General features: G+C 45.0%; 3 protein-coding genes across 3 annotated transcripts; 2 read left to right on the top strand and 1 right to left on the bottom strand.

Moving 5' to 3' along the window:
* Nucleotides 1–2,054: 2,054 nt before the first annotated feature.
* C8A04DRAFT_9416 (uncharacterized protein) lies at nt 2,055–4,269 on the top strand (the record flags this gene model as incomplete). Its single annotated transcript, XM_062785473.1, has 5 exons — nt 2,055–2,454; nt 2,533–2,839; nt 2,900–3,433; nt 3,501–4,049; nt 4,119–4,269. 5 exons carry the CDS (start codon nt 2,055–2,057, stop codon nt 4,267–4,269), a joined length of 1,941 nt encoding a protein of 646 aa, XP_062640248.1.
* Nucleotides 4,270–5,732: 1,463 nt separating this feature from the next.
* On the top strand, nt 5,733–6,562 carry C8A04DRAFT_25067 (carbohydrate-binding module family 52 protein; the record flags this gene model as incomplete). Its single annotated transcript, XM_062779418.1, has 2 exons — nt 5,733–5,837; nt 5,921–6,562. The coding sequence occupies 2 exons, from the start codon at nt 5,733–5,735 to the stop codon at nt 6,560–6,562; spliced, it is 747 nt and encodes a 248-aa protein (XP_062640247.1).
* A 488-nt stretch (nt 6,563–7,050) lies between these two features.
* On the bottom strand, nt 7,051–8,192 carry C8A04DRAFT_34448 (uncharacterized protein; the record flags this gene model as incomplete). The annotated part of the gene is made up of 3 exons (XM_062782826.1): nt 7,051–7,227; nt 7,312–7,801; nt 7,924–8,192. 3 exons carry the CDS (start codon nt 8,190–8,192, stop codon nt 7,051–7,053), a joined length of 936 nt encoding a protein of 311 aa, XP_062640246.1.
* Nucleotides 8,193–13,981: the final 5,789 nt, after the last annotated feature.

Below are 13,981 nucleotides of genomic sequence, written 5' to 3'. Positions count from 1 at the left end.
GGGCCTCGCTGGTTGGCTTACGGGTACCTGTTTTGTATTAGCACACCCCCAGGGGCAGAATAAAACTAGTAACTCGACAGCAGGGCTAGGGGGGCACGTACTTGGCGGCGGCGTGGGATATGATCCGAATGTGTCGGAAGATTGAGCTCTGGGAATCTCAAGACACTGGCTGACGGGCGCAGCGCCGTCCGCACCGGCGGCCTCATCTGGTGGAGCGGCCATGGTTGGTCTGAAAGAGTGGGATGGGACCCGAGAAGCAGGATAATATGAGAAAGTGGAAGGGTGGAAAAAACACAGACGAGGCTAAACTTGAAACTTCCGAGGAAGGTAGAAACTTGCAGGAGGTCCCACCGGTCCGGTGTTGGGGTAAATATGAAATTATCAGTTCTGATGTAGTTGCGACCGTAGTTCAGGTACGGTGGTTATTCTGTCGGCATTCTCTCGATAAACGGGCAGTCTAACCCAAAGAATGCCCTGCTTTCACCGATCTGGTGGTGAACTAGGATTGTTAGCTTCAATGCAGAGCGGAGAGTGAAGTTAAGCAAGTCGGGGTTTATGGTAATTGGAAATAAAGTTGAGTTGCGGCAAGAAATGTAGGATTTCAGATGTCGAGGGAGTTTCCATACGCGGAATTCTAGTTAGATGGCTTTGGCATACCCGCCCAGGCTTGGGGAACAACAGGATGCCAAAGAGGTTAGTTTGTTGATCATGGAAGAAATCCGCGAGGATGTGATGAGGTTAGTGGGAAAGAGTCCGGCAAACCGGCAGCAGTTGTGATATCTCTTCGCCTGTAAACGGTGAGCGCGCATTGGCCTAAAGTGCCCAAAAAGAGAGGCGCAGAAGTCAAGCACTTTATCTCGTAGGTTGGATGTAAGTAAATGTTGAGGCGAGAAGTTTTCTTGCCCAGAAGCTGGGCCGGGAGCGACTCTGTGTCCCTTGCTCAAAGGACCGTTAGAAGTCTCGCATTCTGATTTCTCAAGTTTTGGCTTAGGTTATCATCCCGAGGGGAAAAGGTGGTTTGCCAAGTACAGGAAATATGCAGAGGGCATATGTGGTAGAGGGAAAGAACGGGCTTGTTAATGGGTGGTCAATAGTAAGTGCAAAAGGGCCGGTGGTTTTCATTTTCAAAGCATGGGTTACCTATCTACCTAACTCATCCATATAGTACGGAACTCATGAGGTTCACATCGCGGCTTGGGCTTTCCGGGTTCCGGGCCTACTAACCTCCTATCGTACATATCTGGGGTGTTGTCAAAATGTATCTTTAGGGATGTTTAGAGCGGGATGTGATACTACCACTAAGACTCGATCATAACTGGACATGGAGTGAGCCGTCTGTTCCGCTACCCCTGAGCATAAACAGCGACTTTCAAAACCGTTGAGATTGAGGGACGGCAGCGTTATCCGTAACTGTGCGTTTATTATACGGTACACTCTCGTTCATGTTGAGAAATGGGCGTATTCTCATTGTGGGCTTTGCCCAAAACAGGTCGACAGTTGGTTGGTCTAAATATAACGTTAAACTTGACACCCCAACACTTTTGACGGACGTTTCATTGTCTCAGCCTCATGCTCGGCGTCGTTGCCGTGTGCCGGCATTTCCCCCTTGGTCAATGTCTTGCAGAGTGATTGGCCAATGTTGTGACGGCCAAGGAGAGGACTCAGGTGAACCAGGCACGCCAGCTTGGCCAGCATGGCCAGGTACCAGGGGCGAATGGAGGGTTGGTTTCGGACATCCAGGGACCCACTTAAATTTCGCGTGCAGCATGCAGCCCTGTGGTTAACCCACGGTATCGTGCAGATTGCTGCTGTGCCCCTGGCACCTCCATGTGCCGCGTCTGCGGTCACCAACATGTCCATCTTCCTAGGTACCTTACATAGCCGGGAGCATCCTTATGTATTGCATTGTTAACATGTTCTTTCAACCTAGAGCCCAATTGCCCACATTGCACTCAAAGTAGGCTCGTCCATTGGCATCAGGAGACAGACCCGACTACCCACTGAGTGTTTCGTGATTCTCTTCCGACTGCGCTCAACCTTCGAATTAACTAAAGATGCCCGGCGAAGGGTCCGAGGGTGGAACGGCCCCCATCTCGCGCGATTTCGCAACTACCACCACCTCCTCGTCACCACCACAACCGCAACCACAACCACCACGGCCGCCGCCCGGTCCCGCTCCATCTCCGCCCACGGCGCAATCGCCTCAGGATCCAAGTGGAAGCAGCAGCGGAGAAGGAGACTCTCACATCCACTATGCGTCGAGCTTGGATCCCGGCCTTTCTAGGACTGCCCAGTCCGACTCGGTCATTGAAACAACGATGCGCTCCCTCGCCCGTTCTGACACTGAAGCCGAAGCCGCTCTAAGTCCCGGCATACGGCGCCGTATGACCCGCGCCGGGACTTTTAAGACCGTCGATGATTTTGAGGACTTCGACTTTGGCCCTGGCTGGCATCGTATGTTGACGCCTCGACCACAATCCCCTCCCGCACCATACTGCCTATTACCTTGACCATTAACAAGCCTGTGTCTAGCCGGTGCCGAACCCGGCGTAGATCCAAGCAAACCCGACGGCGGCCATGCCTCCATGCCAACACTCCAAGCACCCTGCGATATTACCGTTGTCGATTTTTCCCAAGACCACCTCTCGATACAGAAGCTTGTCAACGGGACACTGGCTCCGTTTCTAGAGCGGCCGGCCCCCGAATGGTCAACATGCCGTTGGATCAATGTCAATGGGCTGAGTTGGGATGTTATCCAAACGCTGGGCCGCAGTAAGAACCTCCATAGGTTGGCCATTGAGGATATCATGAACACAAGGAACCGGACCAAGGCGGAATGGTATGTCGGGGTGGCGGTACCGGACCATGGTGACTGGGTTTGCTAACGATCTTCTCGCAGGTTCCCAACACATGCTTTCGTCGTATTGACGCTTCAAAAACTAGTCCGTCTATATGACTCGGATAGCGACGATTCAGACTCTGATTTGGAATCAGACGACGATGCGAGAAGCCGAAAAAGCGCCTTCAGCAGGCAGAGCGGAAAACCTGTTGGGAAGCTGTTGAAACGCTTCAGGAAGGCCGTCCGTGATAAGGGGTACAACGAAAAGGAGAAACACCCGAAGCTAGCCAAGCACGCCGTCGCTACCTCTCCTGGGGTCTATGTCAAGACTCAACCCACCGGATTCTCAGACCTGGCGGATATCAGTCAGCTTCGGACGCTCCAGCGCTACCAAGCCTCCCCCAACGACCCGCGAACCAAGTACATGGAGAAGCATTCCGCTCTCGCTTCCAGGCACCTAGCCGTGGCCTGTGAACAGGTGTCCATGTTTCTTACCGATGACAACTGCATCATCAGTTTTTTTGAGCAATCAGCGCAGGATATTGAGGCCCCCATCATCCGACGGCTTCAAACCAATGATACCATTCTTCGACAGTAAGTACCATGAACTTTGTACCAGAGCTCTTTTTCAGTGGACTATCGCTAACTTCTTGGCCCGCAGGTCATGCGACGCTTCCATGGTCGGACAGGCCATAATAGACGGGATCATCGACTTGGCGATTCCCGTGATCGCCTGCTACGGCGACGTAATTGGTGATATCGAGCTCGAAGTTCTCAACCGACCGAATATTGGGCACACCAAAAGCCTCTACATTCTTATCTCCGAGATGAACAAAATATTGTTGTTCATTAATCCCATCACAACGCTGATCAACGCCCTCCGTGACCATCAGGCGGACGTTCCCTCAGATGCTATCATGTCCCATCTCCTCGATCCGAATCATGGCGTCATCATCTCGCCGATGACCTACACCTACCTCGGAGACGTGCTCGATCATTGTGTTCTGATCACGGACACCCTAAACCAGCTCAAAAGCTCAGCCGACGGCATGATTGGACTCATCTTCAACACCATCTCCGCCCACCAGAACGAGTCCATGAGGCAACTCACTATAGCTACCATCATTTTTCTACCTCTGACGTTTTTGACTGGGTATTTTGGGCAGAATTTCGAGCCATTTACCGTCCTCCAGGAGGATATCAGTTACTTGTGAAGCCCCCATCCCCCATGTTTCGTGGAATCTGATTTTGAGCAAGGCAGCCACTAACTGTTAAGTAGTTGGAAAATTGCGATCCCGGTCACAGCAGTTGTTATAATCGCCCTGCTCTGGGAAGGGATCTATGATTATATTAGGGCGGTTCTTCAACAACGCTATATCCTACGGCTGAAGAGTAGCCGCCTGAAGAGGCGCAGAAGGCGCCCGACGTAAGTTTGCACGACAGCAGCGCAGGGCAGCGCTGTGGGGGGCTTCCGCTCTTTGTCTATCTAATCTTGCCGTCCGTCAGGGGAGGGCCTTTTTCTCCCGACATTCCCAGTCAGCGCTGTTCAGCATATGCGGCCCATAATGCCAATCTTATTCGTGGTTAGCGTTGTTGTTAAGTGGCTGCCCTCGCTTCGTGCCGTCCGCCCACCCGTTCCCTCTCGCCCGATATCGCCCGGCCGCGTGCGGCAAGTGGCGTCGTTACGTTTGGTGTATCTGTCTGGGGGCAAGACAAGGCGGGCGGAGCCGAACCACACTTTGTGCACGTGTCCCGTTCCTCGTTGAGCGGGACGGAGTTCCAGAGGCGGTGACTTAGGCGGTTGTGTGTTGCGCGCTTGTTCGTCGGTGAAGGACGCCAGGATACAACCTTCGAAGCGGATTTGGCTCGTCCATCGCTGGGTCAAAGTTTCGCGGAGCCCCCTTTTTTGGAACCCAGCTCTTGCTTGGTGGTTTCCCAGAGACAGTCGCTAGGGTCCCCGTTTCGCGAGTGTACACTACTGTGTACAGTACACTTCACGTTGCTCTCAGGTTCTGCCCGACACAACACACCTTGCGGATGACCTCCTTGCCTTTTTTCTTGCCTCCTGCCCGTGCCTCACTCACCACGATCCAGCTCGGCTACGGATACTCGACTGTGGACCAAGATTTGACACCATTTTGGAACTCGCTCTCTTTTCCTTTCTTCTGCGCTCCATCAACAAGGCCGCGCCTTGTTGGGTTGGCGGTCGCCCTGCCCAACCCTGCCGTCAGCCGGGCTGGTCCGTCCGTCTAGCGAGTTGTGGGGGAGCTGAATACGAGAAGCTTGGCCGTCGATCACACCCACACTCGGCACCCGCGCTCGCCGCGCACCAGGATCCTGTTGTTCGGTTCGGGATTTGATTGGGGGCTATTCTCGCGCAACGTCATGATTTGTCCCGGGGAGAGGTGACTTCTGAGCTTATTTACAGTTGTACAACACAACACTATCCGTGAAGAATAATGTTTTGGAACTTTTGGGACAAGATGATGGCAGGTCAATTGGAGTGTTCTAACTCCGGAAGCAGCGCGGGCTAGTTGCGGACCCGTGTTGAGCTGATATGTAATCTCTCACCAGGAAATCGCTTGCGTTCACAAGCGCCTTGCGTCTCCAATTGACAAAACGTTCATGGAACCTTAAAATACGAGATACTCAAGTCTGTACCCCTGTCGGCTCTCCCCACGTTGCTTGTCGGCGATGCAACGTCCAGCAACCACCGAGTGCCGGGGGACGATGACCCGCCGATGGGGGATGGCGATTCTATAAAGCTTGTCCTTGGCCACCACTGAACGACGATTTATCGTTGTTCCATACGCACTGAGGATTTGCGCGCCATTGTACGGATACCCGCTGTTCACTGGACCGCCCGACAAACGACAAACCTTATCTCAACAAGATGTCTCGGTTCACACTCGCTGCGGTTGCCCTTGCCGGGCTGGCTAGTGGTGTCCTCGGTGCTGATCTCAAGACATGTGGTCAGACGCAGTACGACCCAGCTCAGGTACGTTGAATCATAAAGCCACCGGGATACGGCCACACGCCACACCACCAATCACATGCTCATCACCGTCTGTTGTCTGCTAGTATGTCTGCCACGAAAACCAGTTCCTTTGCCCTATTACCGCCGGAGAGCCCCTCTCGAACTGCGCCGGCGCGTGCTACAGCAAGTTCATGTACTCATGTACCGACAACGTGCTCGCCCTCCTGCCCGCCACGTCAATTCCCTTCACCCTAACCGCCGACAACCCGGGGCTGCCTATTCATGGCAAACCTGTCACCGCCTCAGACTTCCACTGGACCATCAACGGCGAGACGAAGTCGTACTGCCCGGACCAGGTCGGGGACTCGTGCCCCAAGGGCGACAAGACCATCATCGCTGCTGGCGGTGGTGGCATCTCCATGAATGTCATGGTCCCCGGCGGTCAGCTGGCGTTCCTGGATCCCTACTGGAATATTGGCTATACCCAGGCACACTCTGCAAACATTCCGTCTGGGAGCGTTACCACGGGCTTTGCGGCGCTGGAGGGCGGCGGCCTGATCAACCTGAACGGTGCCGGCTGGGGCTGGGGCGCGTGCCCACCGCGCGCGTCTGGTGGTGGTGGCCCGGCGTGGAACTTGGTGGCCAAGAATGCGACGAACGCCGAAAAGTACGCCGAGTGCCTGCCGATTAACCTGAAGATCAATTCGGTGGCGAGCGGGACTATTGGTGCATGGCAGTACACATAGATGTGATGCCAGCCGGAGCGTAACGTGTGGTAGGGCTTTTGCTTTGACAGAGGACTAGGCATAGCAGTACATTCATATGGTTTAACAAATACCTCTGACAAGCTGAGACCGTGTTTGCCGTTGTATGGGTGTTCATGTGTCCCTGTATGCAGTGTCAGTGTAGTAGCTGCGGGACGCTGGTCTTGAACAGTTTTATCCTCTTGTATTTTCCAATCAAGAAATAAAATATGCACACGGACCTCCACGGACCTCTCTCCGGGGCCGTAATCCGTGAGGAATCGACGGCCGCCGGGGTCGCGGCGCCGCTTCTATGGCGCTCTATCCTCTATGAAGCATAGCTATGTTGAAGGAGGCCCGAAATCTACAAACCTGTTCCGTCGCCGCACATGCTGGGAACCGCACCCCGATCTTGGGAGCAGGGTTGAGTCGGGGGTGTCCTCCATACGGTTCCTGTACCCACCCCGCCGCTTAAACATGCAAGGTTCTCCTTAATCTCGGCCGAGGCGCTCCTCGTCGTCATCCCTGAGCTCGTACGCTGGCCGGAACGTCGACGTATCCCCACTCACCGCCAGGGCCGGGTTAGGCCGTGTGTTTGTGACGCCACCGAGAGAGGTGAAGCCTCGGTTGTACAGCTCACAAAACGGTATCTGGAGGTGCCTAATGAACTACGGGGGGAAGTTAGTAACCTGTTACAAACATCGTGTCACGTAATGCAGAACGACGCTAGTCGTTGACTCGATTCGACTCACAGCCCAGATATCAACGTAGTGCCAGTCAATGACGGGGTGAATACGCATGAACTGCGGCCACCCTGCGTCAGTCGGGTCGAAATGTGTCAGGAACTCGCCGTGCGGATCTGTCCGCCGGGTGCCGAGGAAGATCGCCTTGACGCCGGGACACTCGTGCAAGTATGCCTCAAGCGCCGGTCGCATGGGGAGCGCATAACGCTTAAGATCCAGGTGGTACTGCTTGGCAGATTCCGCCACAAAGTCCTCAACTTCGGCGAACGGGTCGGAGGAAACAATATATATCGCTTGGAGGTGTTGGGATGGAGATTCGGCATGTGATGCCGGCGTTCTCTGGGGCCCCGCGGGCGATGCACGGTCAATTATCGGAGCGAGATGTGACTCCGGGGAGGACTGTGGCCGGGAGAGGGATTGGGGCAAACAGGCGAGGATCAATACGAGGAGGACGAGACAATCTTTGCCGCCGTTGTACGACAGTGAGAGTTGATCGGAACTTGATAACAATGGCGATAGACGTTAGCTCGGCTGGCCTTGTTCTATCACGGGAAGACACTCGACTACCGGCCCACCTTCACCTCGGCCTTTGATCATGTATCGTTCCAACCCAGCACCTACCCATAGCGGCGCAAAGCATCTCGAATCACACTCATCGATACCCCGACCTGTTCCTGAACTCTCCGCAGGACGGGGTCATCGGTCTTTTCGGAAAGAAGCGCATCGACCTTGGCCTGGAGCTCGAAGCAGACCGCGGGAAGACTGCGTGGTTCTTGAGGCCCCGCACCACGTGGCATTACCTCAATTTGGTCGTGATCGTTACTCTCGCCCTGGGTCGTGTCCTTGATTCGCGCACCGTGCAGAGATTGGTAATCCGAGTCTGTGGTCATCGATTATGTCTCCGGAATCCGAAAGGCGTGCAATAAATGAGGCGAGGCAGTATATCGAACTAGCAGAAGTAAGCGATCGGGGCGTTACGTCGTTACCTGCCTTCGGCATGACACGGGCGTCCCGAGCCGAGCGGGGCATTGGGACCTCGAAATGTGGGGTGGGGCAGGTGAACAGGCAAGGAGTCGAGAGACACAACAAAATTGTTCGGGCTTCAAGTCCAGCTCAAGTTATGGGTTTACAGCGGGTGTTGTCTCTGGATCACGGGCAGTTCCATATATGAATACATTCTCGAGCATTTATAAATGAGTATGAGTTTAGAGACCTTCCAGGTGGGAAATATCTATATAGACATAGAACATATCAGATGTAACGAGACTGTGTAAGAGTTGTTCTAACACTGATGCTAGGGGCTGTGGCCTTATAACAAATAGTAAAGAGTTTATAGCATGGTGTAAGATACAACGCTATATTGTAACGAATTGTCTGTTACTCTAAAAGGGTTCACTAAAAGTATCGTATAAGAGCTGTAACCTAGCCAAGGCAAAGGAGTTACGATAAATGTGCAATCTAGATTTAATATTTATAACATTAGTAGTATGAAATATATGTTTCATATAGCTTTAAATTTTACTCTTGAGTATTTATTTAATTACTTTAATATAGCCTCTATTATATATTAGATTAATTAGTTCTAGTTATCAACTATCCAATTAGTACAATTCCAGGCCAAAGTCGATGAAACCACAACCATTCAAGAGCACTTAAAACGCTTTAGACAACAATACCAGTTATACTAAGATATAGTCCATAGTATAGCGATAGTAGATGGTATAAATTAAGGGAATGCCAAGAGATACTAACTATATTAATTATATCAACTATACTAGATATGGACTGTGAAGCTACTAAACTAATTCTATAATAACTACTATTACCTGGGTAATAAATAAGGTATTGGCCTTTTAAATATACTTAAAAATATTGAGTAGTCAAAAATATATCTCAAACTGTCTATATTAATTAAAGTAATTATAGGATTAAAGTAACATACTTAACTAATATAATCTTGAAAATAATGGATATAGCTAACTTATACAGTAGTAAGAGATGAGAAGTCCCTATCGAGTAATCTTCTATTAGCAAATTGACTACTCTATATCTATTTCTAGATTTTCCTATAGAGTAATGCTCTATTAGTTAGTTTAATATTCTATATCTAATTATAATTTATATATAGTATAGTTTAATGTATTAAAGTCTAGTAATATAAGTACTAAGTCTCTTAAAATAGTATATTAGATTCTTTACAATATTTATATTTAGATATTCCCCTACTTACACTCTATCCCCTTTTTAATAAGCTTAGATAATAACGTATATTATAAGCGAGTGGATCATATAAGCGAGTGGATCAGTTTCCCCTACCTTCTGAACACTATCCTCCATTGTACTATAACAACACTATTAACCAACTACAATTACATCAGAAACAGCTGAATCAGACCCTTCTACAACCTCCTGGCACGTATGGGCATTATGGCCAGGCTTGCCGTACACACCACAGCACCGAACCTTTGTACAAGCCCCCCCTGTACCACCACTATCCGGCTCCTTTTCTTATACCACCTCCCCAACCACGGCCTTCTGGTCTAGTAGATCCATTGCATCTTATACTACAAGTGATCCTCTAAGCCGTATACGTATTCTTTTGGCTCTCCGGCGCTTACTAAGTGCCTCGTTGGCCTTACAGAGCGAAGAGACCTTGGAGCATAGGAGAGCCACCTTATATATTATAGCTATCGTACCTTTGGTAAGCTGGTCTATAGTAGCCAATATCGAGGTTAGGGAGCTGTTTTAATGGTTGGTAATGTAAGTCTTGATAAGTGTTAACTGCGAATCGGCTTCTTAAGGGTTATAGGGTATCTAGAAGACCTAAGGTTATAGAGTACCAGGCTATAAGGTTGGTGGTATTAGTATAGAAAGCTTAATATCTAGCTTAGAAAGTACCCTCTCTAGATTATATAGAACAAGGCCTATACCTATAAAGCTACCCTGGATATTGCTCTTGGTAATAGAGGCGAAGAAGGCTATATAAAAGGTGTAGAGGAACTTAAGCTTGTTTATATAGTTGATATATATATATATCAAGTCCTTAATCTGGCAGCTATATACCTACTTTAATAGCCTAAAACAGCTAATATCGAGTGGCTAGAGGAGGTAGGAGAAATATAGAGGTATATAGAGTATAATAATATTATTCTACTGGTAATAGAGCTTAAACTTAGTTGAGTAGTAGCTCTTATAGCCATTAAGGATCAATAACTGGTATTTTCCCTTTACCTAGGGTACTATATAGAAATTGAAGTACTTGATCTAATCTAGGCCTATAGCATTAGTAGTCCAGCTATTCTTAGTGGTTATAATATACCAGTCAGCTAGGAGGTTGTACTCGGTATACCAGTTAGCAAGGTGGTACTATATAACCAAGATGATAAAAGGGGGGATAGCCTAGCCAAGGGTATTAACGCCTTATATCACAGTTGCCTACTTATAGTTACCAGGCTAGGCTAGCTTTACCTTACTACAGCTATCCAAGGTTATAACTACTATACCTATAAAGATAATACCTATTATAAACCCAGTCTTATCGAAGTTATAGATATCGTTGTCTATAATACTATACTTAGCCTTAACGTTTCGTACAAAGGCAAACTACCTACCAATGACCTTTAGATCCTTATACTTGGCCCTCTAGTAGTTATAGCGACGTAACCAATATATCCAGAGGGCTGGCTAGCATTTGACAAAGTTATATACCCAGAGCTTGCTAACAGGGGGCATATCACATACATATAGTAGTTGGTTAGCCATATCTTCCATACCAGTAAGTCTTGGTAGAAATGCTCGTTCAGATAGCTTAATTATATATTAAACAATAGCCTTCTCTTCAGAATCGGTAAGCCGGCGCGAGTTGGGCGTAGTATCACGTCGTACAGGTCGGCCAGCATACCGGTGATAGAGGGTAGTATAAGGTATAGAATAGAGCTTTACTACAGCTCGAAGGCTCAACTTAGGATCTTTTTTAAGAGCCTCGACTATAAGAAATACATTAGGCTCGACTGAATTTAAAGGCATATTGGGATGGTGGAGGAAATTGGTGTTGGGCAGAGGGAGACGCGTCGCGTGAGAATTTGATCCACTCGCTTATATGATCCACTCGCTTATAATATACGTTAGTCATATAAGTTCCTTAAATTTCGAGATAAATATCTAAGAAAGTTAATAAATCAAATCTTTAGACTTCTTCATACTAATAAATATTAGCTAATATATATATATATATATTTACATCTTTTATAGTTTAATCTTAACCTTATCTAGTGACATTTCATACTTTAAAAAGACTATCTTTTACTTTTTCGTTTATTAACTACTTATATTTTAAAAGATTATTAGTATATTAATAATCTTAAATAGTATCACCAGATTCTCAAAATATCAATAGGATATTTTAAACGCTATCTTCTATTTATCTTTCTCTTTAATATAAATATAGACATATATAGTTAATAGACTCAAATAGGTAAAGTAGTTATTGTGGAACTATTTCTTTAATTTAATATTCTATTTTTTATTAATATAATAAACCTTAAAAAACGTTAATTAAACTCCTTCTTTAAGTTTAATCTTATAATCCTATGTTCTATAGTCTAACAGCCCTATAAAGTATTTAGCCTAGAAAGCTATATTCCCTTTATATTTTTAAAGGACATGACGTATTATTTTATTCTTAATACTTTCCCTACAGTAGATAAACTTATTATTTCCTACTTCAATATTCACTGCTTTAAGTTTATTAATCCTTTCTCCTTTAGATTTAATACTTGTTACTTTAACTAGATTAATCTAATATCCTATTATAAGCTTTCCTTTTTTATCAATAGAGATAATAGTGATTCTATATTCAGACTTCATCTTTTTTTATTGTTATAAACTATATTATATAGAATATAAAGTATCACAGGCATAGTGACCGGCAGGACCTAGTAGGGCGTAATAGCCAGGGATAACCAATCAGCCTAAGGAGGCTCTCCTGGCAGGATAGGATCAAAAGTAACATTTATAATCCTATATTAGCCAATCAAGAACGGATCATTAGATCAGGGTATAAAGCTATAATCTCAGATCATAGGCTTATAGAGGTATCCTTCGATCAAGGAAGAAAGGTATATACAGGGATATTAAAATACCTCCTAACTATAGATAGATAAATAGAAGTAAACTAAAGAACTCTAGGGGTTCTTAAATGATATGAGTTATGTATTATAACTTACTCGATATAGTAAACATTAAGACTAGATTATTATCTTATTATAAACCCTTTAGCTTCAATAAATTATAACCCTTAAACCTTACCTTTAGTAAACCTTTTTAAAGTATAGTTAAAAGCGATTTATTATAAATTATTTACTCCCTTTAATTCTGTTCTAGTTTAGATAAAGGTATATTAGATACTATAAATATTATATCCTTTAAAGTTAATATACCCTCTTTTAGGCTTCTTATTAACAGTGTAAAAGCTAAGAAACTATTTATTAAACTCTAGAACTAGATTACTAGCTTCGAGGAGGAATTTAAAGCTAACTAGTAAATTATTAATAAAACGAACTATAAACTTAAGTCCTATAATAAAGCAAAGATTAAGCTTAAAGCCTTTAATAAATATAACGATAAAAAAGAAGATTTCTTATACTTCCTTATTAAAGCTATTACTTATATAAAGTACTATAATAATCGGTTTAGCTTTAAATATAGTAAGATATAATATATAGCTTTTAGACTTAAAGGATAGGCTATGTAATAGTTTAAGCGTACTTTAAAGGATTATATTAAGAATATCTTAGAAGAGTAATAGGAGTTTATGTAATAGGTTTTAAAGACTATATATACTTTAAAGAAGAGTTTATAAAGATATTTAAAGATAGAGATAAAGAGGTCTATATCTAACATTAGCTAGCTAGATTATATTAGACTAAATCTACTTTAACCTATATTATCTTATTTTAATAAAAAAACTATTAAAGCTAGGATTAATAAAGTGAGATTAATATCTTTATTTTATAATAGCTTAAAGGAAGATATTAAAGATGAGCTCTATAAGGAAGATAAGCTAAAAGCCTTAAATAAATATATTATTAAAGCTATTTATATTAATAATTAACTATATATTAGGAAATAATAGAGGAAGGAAGAGTAGAAGTTAATTATTAAAAGAAATTATATTAATAAAAGGAAGAAATAATATAAAAATATATTTTATAATATTTAATCTAGATTTATAAATATTAATACTATTTAAGCTTAATAACTAATATATTAACTGTATAATAAGTCTAATATTATATACTATAACTATAAGAAAAAATACTACTATATAGAAGAATATTGTAGTTTTAAGAAATAGAATTATATTCTAAGACAATACTTTTTTATATTTAGCTAAAAAACTACTATTATAGAGAAAAAAATAAAGATTAAAGAAATTATAGTCAATTGTTATAAATAGAACGACCTAAACGATATAACGTATCTTATAAGCGAGTGACGTATATAAGCGAGTGGCGCACTGATAAGGGCTCTACTGACATTCAGTTGTCACACTAAGAGCTAATTCCCGGTTTAATCCCAGGTGTTAGTGCTGTAGCAAAATTTCAGTGCAACCCTTATCAGTGCGCCACTAGCTTATATGCGTCACTCGCTTATAAGATACGTTATATAATAAAGAAGA

Source organism: Dichotomopilus funicola (genome assembly GCF_033296635.1).
Source record: "Dichotomopilus funicola strain CBS 141.50 unplaced genomic scaffold C8A04scaffold_5, whole genome shotgun sequence".
NCBI lineage: Eukaryota > Fungi > Ascomycota > Sordariomycetes > Sordariales > Chaetomiaceae > Dichotomopilus > Dichotomopilus funicola.
This window is presented reverse-complemented; position numbering and strand designations above follow the sequence as displayed.